Source organism: Pseudopipra pipra, chromosome 14 (genome assembly GCF_036250125.1).
Source record: "Pseudopipra pipra isolate bDixPip1 chromosome 14, bDixPip1.hap1, whole genome shotgun sequence".
NCBI lineage: Eukaryota > Metazoa > Chordata > Aves > Passeriformes > Pipridae > Pseudopipra > Pseudopipra pipra.
In genome coordinates this window covers 3,606,819-3,621,366 of record NC_087562.1, presented here as the reverse complement: position 1 = coordinate 3,621,366, position 14,548 = coordinate 3,606,819, and the positions used below count along the sequence as shown (strand labels likewise).

At 40.5% G+C, this 14,548-nt stretch overlaps 1 protein-coding gene across 2 annotated transcripts in view; it reads right to left on the bottom strand.

Moving 5' to 3' along the window:
- Positions 1 to 14,548, bottom strand: part of WWOX (WW domain containing oxidoreductase) — a 492,462-nt gene that overhangs the window by 89,693 nt on the left and 388,221 nt on the right. Inside the window, exon 9 of one of the 2 annotated variants that reach the window (XM_064670920.1) lies at positions 8,816 to 8,865. The exons of the other annotated variant lie outside the window; for it this stretch is intronic. Coding sequence (XP_064526990.1) covers positions 8,818 to 8,865 — 48 coding nt within the window. The 3' untranslated portion in view covers positions 8,816 to 8,817. The remainder of the gene's footprint in view (positions 1 to 8,815; positions 8,866 to 14,548) is intronic. 2 annotated transcript variants of the gene reach the window in all.

Here is a 14,548-nt window from a genome sequence, read left to right as displayed (position 1 = left end):
AGCTCAAGGAACAGAGCGAGAGCCACCTGACATGCCTGAAGGATGGTTTCAGACACCAGGCTCCTGGAGCTGCTGCTCACACACTGATCAGGTGCCTCCATTTCCTCCCTCGTGAAATCAAAGCGGGCCCTCAGAAAAAGTCCCAACCTTGGCTATTCAAACTGCATGGAACACAAACAGGAGAGGCCAGAGACAGCAGCAGTCTCCTCTCTGCCACCCCAAGGATTTTTAGGAGAGCCCACAGCTCCTCCCATGACATAAAGTCACCTCCCACCAGACTGTGCCATCAGTAGGCAAAGATTTGCCTCATCTGTTAAATCTCTCTATTTTTTCAGGACTTGGGGGCCAAGCCCCAAACTCAGAAGCCCATGGTGAGAGCAGAGCCAAAGCTGAGCTGCTGGCAGTCACCTCGCAGTCTGCTGTGGGCTCCACGAATATTTTTGGCCACTGCTGCAGATGTAATCCTATGAAGTTCAGGAAAACTAGCACGAGCACCATTCAAATGGCTACTTTAAGATAAAATTAAACCTTTCAGATCTCTCACCTCTCCCCCTTTCTGTTATGGTAACAGCTAAATCCACGTCGATGCTCCAAGGAGAGTACAAGGAGAGCACTCAGCAGAAACTACATTTTATTTAGATAATTTAAACCTTAGTGGCACCTAGTTAAGATAATTAAAGTTCTCTATTTTTCATCATAAGTAATGAATTCAGTTAAAGAAAGTGTAATTTAGAGTATATACGCAGGACACACAAAAGTAAATCCTAACAGCACATTTACAGGGAGTAAAAAATAGGACAGACATTTAGTATGAAACGTATTCCTTGCAATTAAAATCAGAATGTGCTTTTCTATTTACCTGCTTGAGACTAATGGATTCAGCTAAGATACATTTCACATTAATATCACATTGTATTTTCTAAACATAGTGTAGCTGTTAACATATTTATGGGTTAGCAGTAGTAAAGACCTGTACTTGGATGTAACATTTAAAAGAAATACTTGTCAGAATACCAAGAAGAGCTATTCAAACAAATTAAACCTAAATGCTAAAAAGAGCCAGTGACAAATCCAGAAGTGCACAAGTGGCACTTTAAGTTCCACAATATCAGCGTGAATTGATGTAAACCTACCCACCCAGGGAAAGGAAAGGTGAGAAAATAGCAAGCAAAACACCTAACAGAAAGGTGTAAAATAGATTATGTGTGCTGGGAAAGTTTTATCTGACACCACTCAGATGCTTTTCCTCTTAGCACACTTTTTCTCTCTTCTCCCTGTGAATTACACCAACTCACACTATGTAGAATTGATGAGCAGTTTAATTTGGCATATTCAATTCTAGGAGTCTTAAAAAAAAAATACTAAATTGTACCTGTTTAAAGCCAGCTCCTCCAGTCACACGATGCTATAAACATTTATCAATCTGACATGGCAAGGCTGGGCCCCCATTATTATCCTTTTGTGACCTGCACAGCTGGTCCAAAAAACAGTTGTCTCCAATTATGCCCACAGATAATGGTGGGTAAATTCAGCTGTGCAGTATTAGCTCAACCTAAATATGATCCCATTTGACTAATTTCCTAATTCTTAGCAGGGTGCTTAAAGAACCTATTATCATGCAGACTCAAGGAACACAGAAGTCTGGTTATTTGCATCTGTTCTGTGAAAGGCATTTATCAACTGTGCCACTAATTTGTTACCTACATATACCAATCACAGGCACTTGGTGCCGAAAATAATTGCATCTGGAATTTGTTTAAACTCTTAATGTCGCATAAATGGGTGTTTGTTTCCAACCAATACATCTTGTAATTAAACAGCTTGAAATAGGAAAGGTTGCAATTGGGTCAAAAAAGATATATTCCTTCATGAAATCATGTGTGTATTCATTAACCCAGCTGGAATGCTGTTATTGGCATGGCTGCTGCTACTTGACTGAACTGTGATCATAAAGGTTATTAAATGGGTTAAAAAGAAGGCAGCAGAAAAATGGAAATTACTTGCATATATAAACCACGCTTTTTGCAAAAAAAGCAAATTGTGCTGTGTGGTTTGTATGCTGTGGAGCACAATCTGCCGTGCATTTACACCGTTTGGATTTTTTGAAATCTGATTAATCTTCTCAGTAGCCTAATATAAACTCCTAGAGCTGCAGGCGTATTGATATTTGGATTTTCTTCCTAAATTTGCTTCTCTCTAATCTTCTTCTTGAACACATCTGTTACTAAATCAATCTTCAGTGTTTCTCTGCAAACTTCACACGTCTGTTTGGACTTTCTTTGACTTTCTCATGCCTCAGCTGAGTCTGCTATGAGGTCTAACACACTGGCACACAGCAGCCCTCATCCCACGTTATCTGTAGGGTCTAAAACATGTTTGGACTCAGTTCTCAAGAGCCTTCACAGATATCATTTTGGTTTTAGCCGGAAAGATATAGAAAGGAGATGTATTTCACTTCCTTGTATACAGTCATACTTCTGATATTTCCTTCCCTCTCACTACATTTCCTACATTTCTCAACCAAACAAACTCCTTTCCTCACCTCTGCCATTATTCCATCTTCAAGCACTTTGTTCTACTCGTACTTTATGAACTGTTTGAATCTTCATAGCTCCTGACTGACTTGTAATGCTCTGCATCACAGCTGGTGCTAAGGTGACCTAAACATGATACCTGCATATCTATCCATGTTAAAAGGTTACTGTTCTCGACTGACTCAAAGGTAATTACTTCCTAGAAAAGTCACATTTCTCTGAAGTGGATCAAATTTTGTACTTTAAGGAATAAAATTTTCTGGTATCACAAACAGAGAAACTACAAACAAAAACCCCGAAGGTTTTGCAGAGACAAAGTTTCCCCCAGCAATAGGAAGGCAATTACATGCATATATTGAAGCATTTATAAAGGAAGACCACAAGAAACCTGGTTGAAAGTGATGGGAAACAGTAGGCTTCATAAAAGAGGATATATATTGAAAAAGGGAACCTAAATCAAGTGGTCTGTGATCAGATCCTCAAGAATAATCAATAGTGGTGTGGACAGTGATGCAGAGATGCTGCACATGCATTTTGTAATGCACAGGCATGCACTATATAAAATGAAGGTGATCCATTTTGGCAAGGTTCTGCCTTCTTCAAATATCAAAAGTCTTAAGGAACAAAAGTTGTAGCTGGAGGACCTTTAAAACTGGATCTCTGGGGAGGTAGACATTACAACTGATTTTTATGGGGACAGAGAAGAAAGGGGAGAAATCCTAAAACAAAAGAGTAAGATGCAGATAGGAAGGTAGAGATACCTCCCCATACCTGTTCACATCAGGGGAGATGGATGATAAATTTGACCAGACATAAAAGCAGCAGCCTAGAAAGGGAGCTGGGAGGCAATGACATTTTCAAATAAGATTCTTCATCACTCCCCCCCACATCAGTCTGGGCTGCTCCTTGGCTTCTTTAGTCCTACCTATCACCCAAATTCTTCAAATCTCAAATCTCTTTCTTTTTACCATGGCCAGTGATTCTTATCCTTTTCTACACTGTAAATAACCAAATTTACTGCTTGATCCCCAGCTTTACAGTCTCAGTGCCTTGTAACTTGATTACTGAACCAGACTTCACCCCAGCCTTCCTGATACAGTACTAGGCTTCGCCTCATTCCTGTGCAGGGAGAGCTTGTAATCAGATATAAAACAAACTGCATATTACTTTTAATAAATAAATGTCCTTTTGGTGCAGTTTTGCAAACCTACTGACTCGAGTGTCCTGTTCAGAGCAGAGCTGCAACAAAAGCACACTCAAAGAAAACTCTCACAGTTATTCAGACATTCCCTTGCACGTGGGCACATTCCTCACGGGTTTCCATCCTGACCTGGCATGGAGATTAATTTTGCTTTGGTGATGATTTAGCCTTTGATCCCCTATTGAGCCCCAGGACAAACTGATAGTTGTGAGGTGGTTACTGGGATATGAATGCTTTGCTATGAGGCGATTGACTGACATCCCATTCTCGTCTCACATAAATCCTCTTCTCAATATTGATAACAGCTTTCAATTCCTGCTGGCATGAGCAGGAGCTGACTGGATAACCAGGAAATGAAAGACATAACCAGCCCCTTGAGTGATCCTACCCCTTGAAAAAAAACCCCAAAATTGATGAATGACAAAATGCAAACACTACATTGCATCAGAGAGACAATTATCATTGCATCAGAGAGACAATTATCAGTGTAACCTACAAAATTCAGATTTTGTTTTAAAATTTTAGATTTTCCCCCCAGTATGCATGGGGCGAAAATGTATTTTCTAGTTAAATAATATTTGTCTGGTTTTAGAAGTAATATAGCATTCTACCAATAATTTGCCTGACAGTGAACAGGACAAAGAAAGGGTAAAATCTAAGATACTGGTAGTGAAAAGGACTGCTGGATGGCAAGAGGTGACCACACAGTTATGGCTGTCACAGGGGTGTAACAAAACCTTGGGTGTGATGACTGCCTATAAAACAGAAGGGAATTGGCCACCACAGAAATTCTGCAGTGACCTTGTCCTGCCTGGCACCATGAGCGAAATAGGGCACACAGAGACACTGATGCCTAAACCCAGGGTGTTTGTACAGCAGCTCGTAGCAGCTTTCTTTGGGAATGATACAATATTCACAAAATGAAGAACAATCCTCACAGCACAAGCGCCACTGAAGCTGGGGATGAACAGGATGGAGCACATCCGTACTAAGTGCAAGCTTTGAGGAATTTGTTTAGGTTAAATTCCACAAATTTTAGGAGGGTGATAATAATGGTCATTATGGACCAAGTGTTTTCCAGAGAAAGTGCCTTGAAATTGAAAACACACCAAACTAATGCTTAGTGAGAGCAGCTGGTAAAGTGTTACTTCTCGTGAATTACAGTTGTCTCCTTTCTTCTCTGATAATTTGCGACAATTGCATCCTAATGCTATTTCATTGATTTCTGCTCCACTTCAGCTCCCATGCTGGGTTCAGTCAGGGTGACAATACACAAACATTAACCTGCTCTAGGGAGACCTACCAGACACACTTTTTTTTCACAGAAAAATCCTACAGAATTTAAAAGGAGTGGACTTTGACATAGTTCTACAGACACTCCTTTAGAGATCCACGGAATTGAATCAGGAGTCATATCAGCCATATACCTTACTGTTTTCTTAAGCTTTCATGGGAATTCTGATACATTCATTTAAAATGATGATGCAGAGAATTCCTTGATCTGTGGAAGCTGTTACTTTACAAAATGATCTACCTCTCTTCTGCATATCTGCTGCTGCTGATAAGGCCTTTAACACCAACTTACCAGGCTAGAGACAATAATAGTGTTAATCTGAACTAACGTGCTTTGACTGAATGGCTGCTATGATGAAGCTAAGAACTATTTTTCTCTGCAGGGAACTTCATTTGGAGAGTGGGAAATTCCCAGGCACTAAACAATGACACCAGGTGTTTGAAGAGGGAAATATAACGCAAGAAGGCTCACAGAGGCAAGCAAAGCCATGGCAGATGAAAGAGGAACCTGCTAAACTGAGAGAAGAGCACAATAGACATTGACAGGATGGGTTACAGAACAATTCCAGTCATGGCATTAGCTGGTTTCAACGGCCAGCAAAACCGGGAGGACTCGCAGGTTCAGATGGCAAGCAGTGAGTTACAAAAGGATCCTGGCCCAGCTGACTGATGAGAAAATAAAGTAAATAAGCACAGAATTCATTTTTTTCTACATCTGTGTAGCTCACAAATGAAAATAAACAGCAGTTGTGTCTTAGAGGCCTCTGCAAAGCCCATGTTATTTCTGTGTTGTACTAACACAGGTAAACTACAAAAGCAAACTTGTCAAACTGTAGGAAAAATAAAGACGTGGGAGAGAGGAAGTGCTGGGACTTGCAGCAGTGCTTCTAGCATTTTGGGTAAATATTTTTGAAGTTCAGTCTCCTCATGGACAAAACCATAGAAACACACAGAATTTCTACAAGAAGTTTCAGAATCAATGTTTGTGCAAAAAACTTCTCTGTCATCACAGGCCTCTGCCCTGGCATGTCCTCAGACACTCTTCTGCCTCCCAACTTTGGTATGGACAATTCCCACCAAAATATTTGTATGGCTTCAAGAAGTGCACTTCCAGGCCTCTAAACTTAGACTAGTGCCTACCTCTTCACTTTATGCCTGATGTCACAGCCATTACCAGAGAAGTGGGGTGAGAAAAAGGTATTCCTATTTGAGAAGTATTTATTTTCTTTCACAGTCTGTCCAGCTGGGTTGGCCACCACAATACATTTTGCACTTCTCCACTAGTCAAGCATGATGCCTTAACATTAACAGCACAGGATGGAAAGTCTACGTTTGTCCTTGTGAATGACAAATTCCTAGTCCTTAGGACACCAAACTAGGTAAGACATATGGAAATCTCATGCACAGGAAGATCAACATTTATATTAGTATGCATTTGTCTACAGATTTCCTATAGCTACTCTGTCCTTTTTCCTCAGCAATGACATATAAATATATCACAAAACAGTGAGGCATCATAAGGGAAAATAAGTCTCGAAGACCAGTGACCTTTCCTGAAAACTCAATGGCAAAGGATCTGAAACAAGAAAAATCAACAATCTGACTTAAATTACTGCATTATGCAGACATAAGGGAAAGATTCTGAAAAAGCAGATACAAACCCAGAGTGAGGTTTTCACAGATGTTACCTTACTAGGGTTCCCACTATATTTGACAGGATAAGCCGGAAGAGAGCCTATTTTTGGATCTTGGGCTAAGCTGTTAGAAGCTATTTTTAATTCTACAGTAATGATCAGTACTTTCATTTCCCTTAGCAAACCACCAAAAAACCCAGAAGATAAAGTCATAAAATAGGGAATAGCAGGCTGCAGGGAAAGAGCCAAGGAGTTAGCTATAAGCTGCTAATTGTACAAACAAGAGGACGACGTACACGTTAAAGGAGAAAAAAATGGAAATTTTTCAAATCAACAGGGAATTTGAAGTGATTGTGGATGTCACTAAAAATAGCCAACCATAATAGGACAGATACAAACTCCTACACTTGTGATGATCTGTACAGGGTTTACATTTTCCACAAGTTAAGCAGTCAGCACTCCATATGCATGTCATGCTCAGATGTATGCAAACTAGATAGCTCTCAATTTATCCATAACTTCATGTTCATACTGTATATAATTAGAGTTACACTGAAGCATCATTGTAGAGACATTGGTTTTCTATCCTCCACCCTGCAAAATACAGCCCTTGTTACATGTAGACAATGCAAGATCCATTCCTCCAATTTTTGTTGTCCTCTAGTCCACACAGTGAATAAGCAGATTACTGGTTCTTTACAACATTTCCCTTTGCTAGGCTTCAGTATTTTAAAGCTCTTTGGTTGCTCATTTTCCTTGACTGGCAAATTTCTCTTCTGAAATTCAAGCTATGAATTCATCAAACACACCTTGAGAATCTGGTCACCGGGAGCTCCCGGATTAACTGTGCCATTTGCATAACAGTAAACTTAATGTTGCACTTCCAGAGCTTGTATCCTCTAAATTGCACTTACTGATGAAATACAAAATCCTCTAAAAGGGTTTTCTAACCTAAACCAATTTGTAAAGTTGGGGAGTTTTTTTATCTAAAACATTAAAGAAATTAAAGTGATCGGCATATAATTAGATTAATTATTCCTATCTTCCAAGTTGCTTTAATTCTAATATATAAAAAAAGATTAAATATTCACTCAAAGGATTAAGGAAAAAGTCAAGCAGCAGCAATACATTTACATTACCTTACTGTGCAAATTATAAAACTAATTAGTCTAAAGTTTCATAGAAATGAATTGGATCTTCATTCACACGCTGACACAACTTTACATATTCAAAATTGATACCCATATTATTTTCTCATGTTTTCGAGTAGGACTCAGCCTCCTGTGTCTGCAACTGACATTGTGCTAGAACAGCTCTGCTTTTGTTCTTACTAGTGAAAATTAAATCTTGACCTAAATTTATAAAAAGCTAAAAATGTTTCAGTCAACTGCATGAAAATGAAAAGTCCAAGAGACCCTCATTATAAATCTTACACCGGTACTGTTGAAGTAGTCTGAAAGAATTCTTTATGAAAATCTAAAGATTGTTTTGGTTGCTTTTTTGGTGCTTCTTTCTGATCTAGATTTCTTTCTTCTGAAAGTGCATGTAATTTCCAGTGTGTTGCACACTATTTTCTCCTCATCTCAAATCATGTGAACATTCATTAATAGTCCAAGGCTGTGTACTATAAACAACTCTACCCCTCTTCTTTGAAAATTGCTTTTTTTCTGAATAAAAAGAGGTTTCAGAGAAGTACAATGAGGACCAAAAGAAAAAGACTTTCCTAGCCCAAATTTTTGCTGAGATAGTGCTGTAGGGCAGTTTCTAGGAGATAATGAGTACCCTTAAATATCACTAACACTCTCTATGGTCAGATATTCCTGTTCAGGGTAGAAAAAAATAATGAAGAATAATAATATTTCCACTGGCTCATTCACCACTAAAAAAAAAAAAACCAACAACGCTCGTATCTTGAAGATAATGTCTGTTTTGATCTTGTGGGCAAAGAAAGAAATAGATTGTTCTAATTTCTTAAGGTTGTTACTCATCCCTTATCTAAGGTAAAATGAAACCCATTGCTTTTAGCAGTTTTCCAAAGAATTGCTTCACCTATTTTTAGCCACGTAAGCTGTGCAACACTTCAAAAGCTGACTGCGCCGTATCAAAGAGTATTTTTTCATTACACAAGGCCCGTAGGAAGTTAAGCAAATTACCTTTAGAAAATCCTAAATGGGATACTCGTGTCTGAGGTGTCCAGGAATACCTGAAGACAAAAGCCAAATTTTTCAAAATTAAGCTCTCAAAAAAAAAAAAAAAATTACTGTGAGAAACATTCCTTGGGCTTAACCCCAGTTGTTTCCTGCTTTCCAACAGCTGGACTCTCATCCAGCTGTTTAGGTCTGCAGAGGGGGGTAGTTGCTTTTCAGGAGCCCACGAAAGAGCGGGCTCTGGGCTAGGAGATCTTTGCTCCCACAACTTGATTTTGTCAAACATTTGCTGGCTGTTGGACGTACCTGCAAGCCCACTCTGACAGAGCTGGCACAGATGCTGAAGGCACGCCAGCAAAACGGGCAGGCTCTTCCAAAACCCTTCCCTCCACAGCTCTGCTACATGCATCGTGCAATTAAACTCCTTGATGGGGTTAGGAAGCAATATTTTGTTTCGACTGATGGAAAGACCTTTACGTGATCAGACAACAACCATCCTGGATGGACTATAATAGTTCATTCCAACACTGAGTGCCCGGCTATTAGGCAGCTGGAAGTTCTGATGATAATAGGAAAGATAATTAGGCTGGTTCACTGACAGCAGAAGGAGCACTTGCCCTGCCATGAAGACAGCTAAAAGTTTGAAGAAATATGAACAACTAGAAGGAAGGTAAATTCACTAGAATAAGCAGTTGGTACTTTAGAGCATAATTATCAGAAAGAAAACACGTTGTTTAGCATACTTTATGTTAATGGAGGGCTAGCATGGCCCACTGTGCATAATTTAGCTGAACAATTTATAAGAAATTTTAATACATATATATATATATATGATTACGGCTACAGAAAAAAAAGACAAAACACAAGAGAGATCATAATAGGCACGCATGAACTCTGAAGGCCTAATTACATCACGGGGGAGGGTAAGCAGTTACTGCTGAATCAAGCAGAAAATTGGGGTAATTTGTAAACAGGTAGAGCTGTTATCCAGGTGTGCCAGCATGTGCGTGGGGGCTTCGAACTGAGGACTTCCATCTGCACTGCAGAGCAAGCAGTACAGCTGAATGCTTCCCTCAGCTCCACCAGAGGAGATCACAGGAAAAGGGCCAAATATCCACCCCCACCTCCCTGCTGCAGCCCCCTAACCCCTATCCAGCCAAGAGCTGGATAACCCAACTGAGTGGGATGTTTGTGGGAAAAGAAATACCGTCTGTGGGTGAAACCTGAAGTTAGTGCTTGTGTGTGTGTGGAGCTCAGAGATAAAACTCACTGACTTGGTGTTCTGCCATCAGTACACTCCCTACTCCACTGACAGCGAAATATTTCATACAGCACAAGGAGCCATGCACAGGTAAGCTGCTGCCAACAAGGACTGGAGAGGGCATGGCCTCTCCCCTGGAGCCGCCAGGATTTCTTCTTTAGGTGGCCAGTTATGGGATGGAGAAAGGGAAATCAAGCTGCTGGGACTTGCAGCAAAAAGTATGCCAAAGGTAGTTATTTCTAGTGTGGATGGATGGATGGATGGATGGATGGATGGATGGCTAGATGGGTAGGAGAAGCTGTCTTGCACCAGCCAAGTGTCATACAAAAAGGTTTGAAACTCTGGTTTTACACAAAGACATGTAATAGGACATGATATTTTATCAAGTGCCTATTGTTCTCTCTTGGGGTGGGGTGGCAGAGCAGTTAAAATGTCTCCTGGTGCCTTCAAAATAGGAGTTTGAGTCTCACTCTGACCTCTGCTAAGAAGAGGAACAAAGTGAGCTGGGAAGTGCCATTCAGCGAAGCATTGTGGCAGGACACTTTCACTGCACAGCCAAGCCCTTAGCCCTGATGCACTAAAAATGTGGGAAAGAAAAACCACCTTGGAAACCCTTGCATCTCAAAATGAGTGTTCACACACGTGGATCTTGCAGTCTGGAGGCTTAAGCAGAAGCTCATGAAATAGCTCCTTACAGCACTGTTTTTGGAGAGGACATTTCCAGCTGTGACAGATTCTTACAAGACTTTACTAAAAACCAGGCAAGAGCATGCAGACCTGCCACACATGCACAGCAATCCTGGTGAATCCAGGGTGTGTTTTTTCCCCATCAGATTCACTCATCTCACTAACAACATGCAAAGCAAAACCAAAAAGGGCCTGTACCTTTAGAAATAGTCAGGCCTGTCAGAGCCCTGTGGTGCAGGGACAGCCCCACCAGCATCTGGCCCTGCAGGACCCCCCATTGTGGCTGGTGGCTATGGAAGTGTCCCAGGAGGCATTGTGTGGATGTTCCATGGCCATGCTCACAAACCTGGACCTCAAAGGTGTGTGAACTCTTTGAGTTCCTGCATATTTTTGTTGCACCTTTGCTGTATCATTTTATACACGTCTCCAGGATGACCGGCCAGCTCCGGTCACCAGATCCCATCTGAAGCTTGCAGTGGTATTTAAGGATGAGGAATGGGCACTGCAAACTGCAGAAAGCTAGGACTGTTTTCTAATGATTTCTTTTTACATTAAACCTCCCTCCATCTGTGCCTTCTTGTGCCAGACAAACCAGTAATTATCAGAAAATCCCTTCGCTTTTAATCTACATCAGTATGAAGGCAATCTCAGAGCAACCCACGGTGACTGGAAGCTATTATTTTCATAGGAAATAATAGTGACTGGAAGTGATAACTCACAGTGCTCAGTGTGTGTGTCATCATCAGATAACATGCAAGGCTGTACATCCCACCACATCGTTCTGTTGCAGGGCTCCGATAGCCTTTATTAAAGGGGAACGATTGAAGCAGGAGCCTTGTCAGGTCTGCAGGGGAGGCTGCGGGGGCTGCACCAACATGGAACTTCCATTCATTATTTACGGTCATAAAAACTCGGGGCCTTGGAATTGGCAGCACGAGAAGCTGTTTTAATTTGAGCTATAATTCTCTTTTGTGCTTTCAGTCATTGACTGTGTTTCAGATAAACATTCATTCGGGAGGCCAAGATTATGGTGTGGAAAAAAAAAAAAAAATATAACAACCCAAGGATATTTAGCTCTCCTCCCACAAATTCTTCCTGGAAATATTCTTGCAAAATCCTCTGCCCACTTGAACAGTATGCTTATGATTAACTGCAGATGAGCCCAGCAGCTTGCATATGTAGTTAATTTGCTCTAAATTTCCATGCTGTATTATAACACTAATGATCACTAATAATAGACAAACCCACAGTTTATTGAGTAAGTAATTTGAGACATGATGATTTTTATCATGTGAATAGGATCAGGCTGACCAATTTAAACTGGGCAGAAAAAGATAAATAACGTGTAAATCAATCACACCACCAGCACGCTCTGTTTCTTCGCAAAATTATATGGATTGATTGGTGAAAAGAAGGCCCTTCTAGTTACTACTGCTAGGAAATGGAGTCAATAAACTTCCCTGCTCAAGAGTAAAAGGTCAGATGTGGAAGGAAGTTTATGTCTAAACTGCAAAAGCGATTTTTGTCACCTGACTGCATGGGCTGAGATGAGTTTGCATTTTGCCCTGGTGGGCGAGGCACGCCTTTAAGGAATAATGAAGACAGATAACATATCACACAGCCAGTAAAAAGGAAACCATGCTAAACACAGACAAAACTATGTAAAAAAACAGTTGTACTCTGGCTGGTGGTCAAAGCTATCTTCTGAAACCATGTAAACAAGATGGCCATCACGTGCCGTCTGGGAGATGGCTGTTTTGGAACCAAAATAGATACTTGTGTTTGCTTTTCTTTCACAGGAATTTTAGTGAAACTTTAGAAAACACTGAAACTTCATTAATTAAAAACCCTATCTAGCACATTTCTAATTAATTGCTTTAAAGAATAGTTAAAACCAGAAATAACTAAACTACTTGTAACAACTTCAGGAGTGATTAATGTACTGGAGTGATGAGTACCTGCCTGTGGCAGTGGGACTTGCAAGGTACTTGGAGAATTTTGAATGAAGTCTTGTTTATTATAAAGAATATAAAGAATTTTTAGAGAACAAAGGAAAGCAGAGGAAGAAATTTCTTGGATTCATCTTTTTTTGGGCTTGGCTATATGAGCCTCAGATACAGACTCCACTCCAGCAGAAGGCAGCTGTACATACACATCTCCAGAGCCTGGTAATAATGCTCAGAGGTATAGACAAAGCAGAAAGTTTTAATATAATGTCTCCACAGTACTCTTCTGGGAATAAGAGTTAGCATGTGAATTGAACTTGCACCCAGTTATCTCATGACTGCAGCTTACCCTCAATCACAAGACAAAAATACTACAAAATATACTGTGGGGAACAATTCTTGATTGTTTCCAGGGCATGGATTAAGTGTAGCCAAATGACTCTTTAACTCACAGTCTTTTATGGCCAGCAGGCCAGTGAAATCCTTCATGTTTAAACAGAAAACCTGGAAATGGATCTCAATATACTCCACTTTCTTACACATTTTTACCACACTGTGCTCAAAATACTTTTTTTTTTAATTTTATTTAAATGCAACTAATTTCCTGTATGGATATGTATGTAGTGTCATGTCTTGGAGTGATTCTGTACTGACAAGTCTAGCACATCAGAATCCATAAAATCTTGGAATAAAAACACCCCAGCTTTGCCTATTGTGCTTGTCAGGAAAATGTTTTGTTAAACATTGCAAATTCTCTTCATTGAACCAATGAGATGCTTTCTCAGAAAGGAAGAGCAAAGAGAAGATTAAGACTGAGCAAAAATGAAAGAATATAAGAGAGACTGAAGGATGATCTGCTGGGTGGTATCCCTGCCCATGGCAGGGGTGTTGACACAAGATGATCTTTCAGGTCCCTTCCAATCCAAACAATTCTGTGATGATTCTGTGCTGAAACAAGACAATTCTGAGATTTCTACTTCTTCACGTGTGTTTAGACAAAATAATGTCTAGTACTTTCAGGAGAGTCTGACACACCTAACTCCCAGCTTTAACTAAAGGATTAAATACTAATAGCACTGTATGAAAATGGCCAATTTGATTTCCCCACTGATTTTTCTCTGAAAGCCCAGACTAGGTGGAAACAAAGACAGCTTTGTGCAGTCTCTGCTGCATTAGAGGGAAGGACAGGGAGCAGGACACCCTGATGATGTTTCCCAAGCAGAGAAAGGCTTGAATAAAACAAGGATTCCCCTTAGCAGCAGAGGAGGAGAGATTCATTCCTTCAGCCCCAGTTTCAAACCAAGGGGGAAAAAACTTGAACAAATAAAATACAAGACACAGTAAGGAGAATCAGAGCAGATACTCCACTACCAGCCAGCCCAAAGTGACCAACTGCTGCTGCCAAGTCCTGCTCAAAACAGGACATTTTGGCCATTGGCTCTCGGGTTCTGGGTTCAACCACACCTTCACTGAAATGTGTGATGTGTGGGTGATGTTCCCCTCACCCATTCACTCTAAAGGTGGCTGCTCTCCCACCACTCCCTCTGCCTTATTCATCTGCAGAGTGTTTCTTCCCACAGGCAGTTGGGCTCGAAGCAGACACTCTGATCTTCAAGTGCAATTCTGCATTCATTCATTTCCAGAAACACTTTGCACCTTGTAAACTTTTAGATGGCACTACAGAGCCAAAATGGACTTGATGCTTTTAAGGACTCATGGACCAAGTGTGCCTGAAGTATGAATGAATAATCTGCATTCAAGCCATAGTACTGGCCGTGAAATATCTACTGACTCAGTGCACTGTCAGCAGAATGTGCTTAAGCATATCCCCCTTTTTTTTTCTTT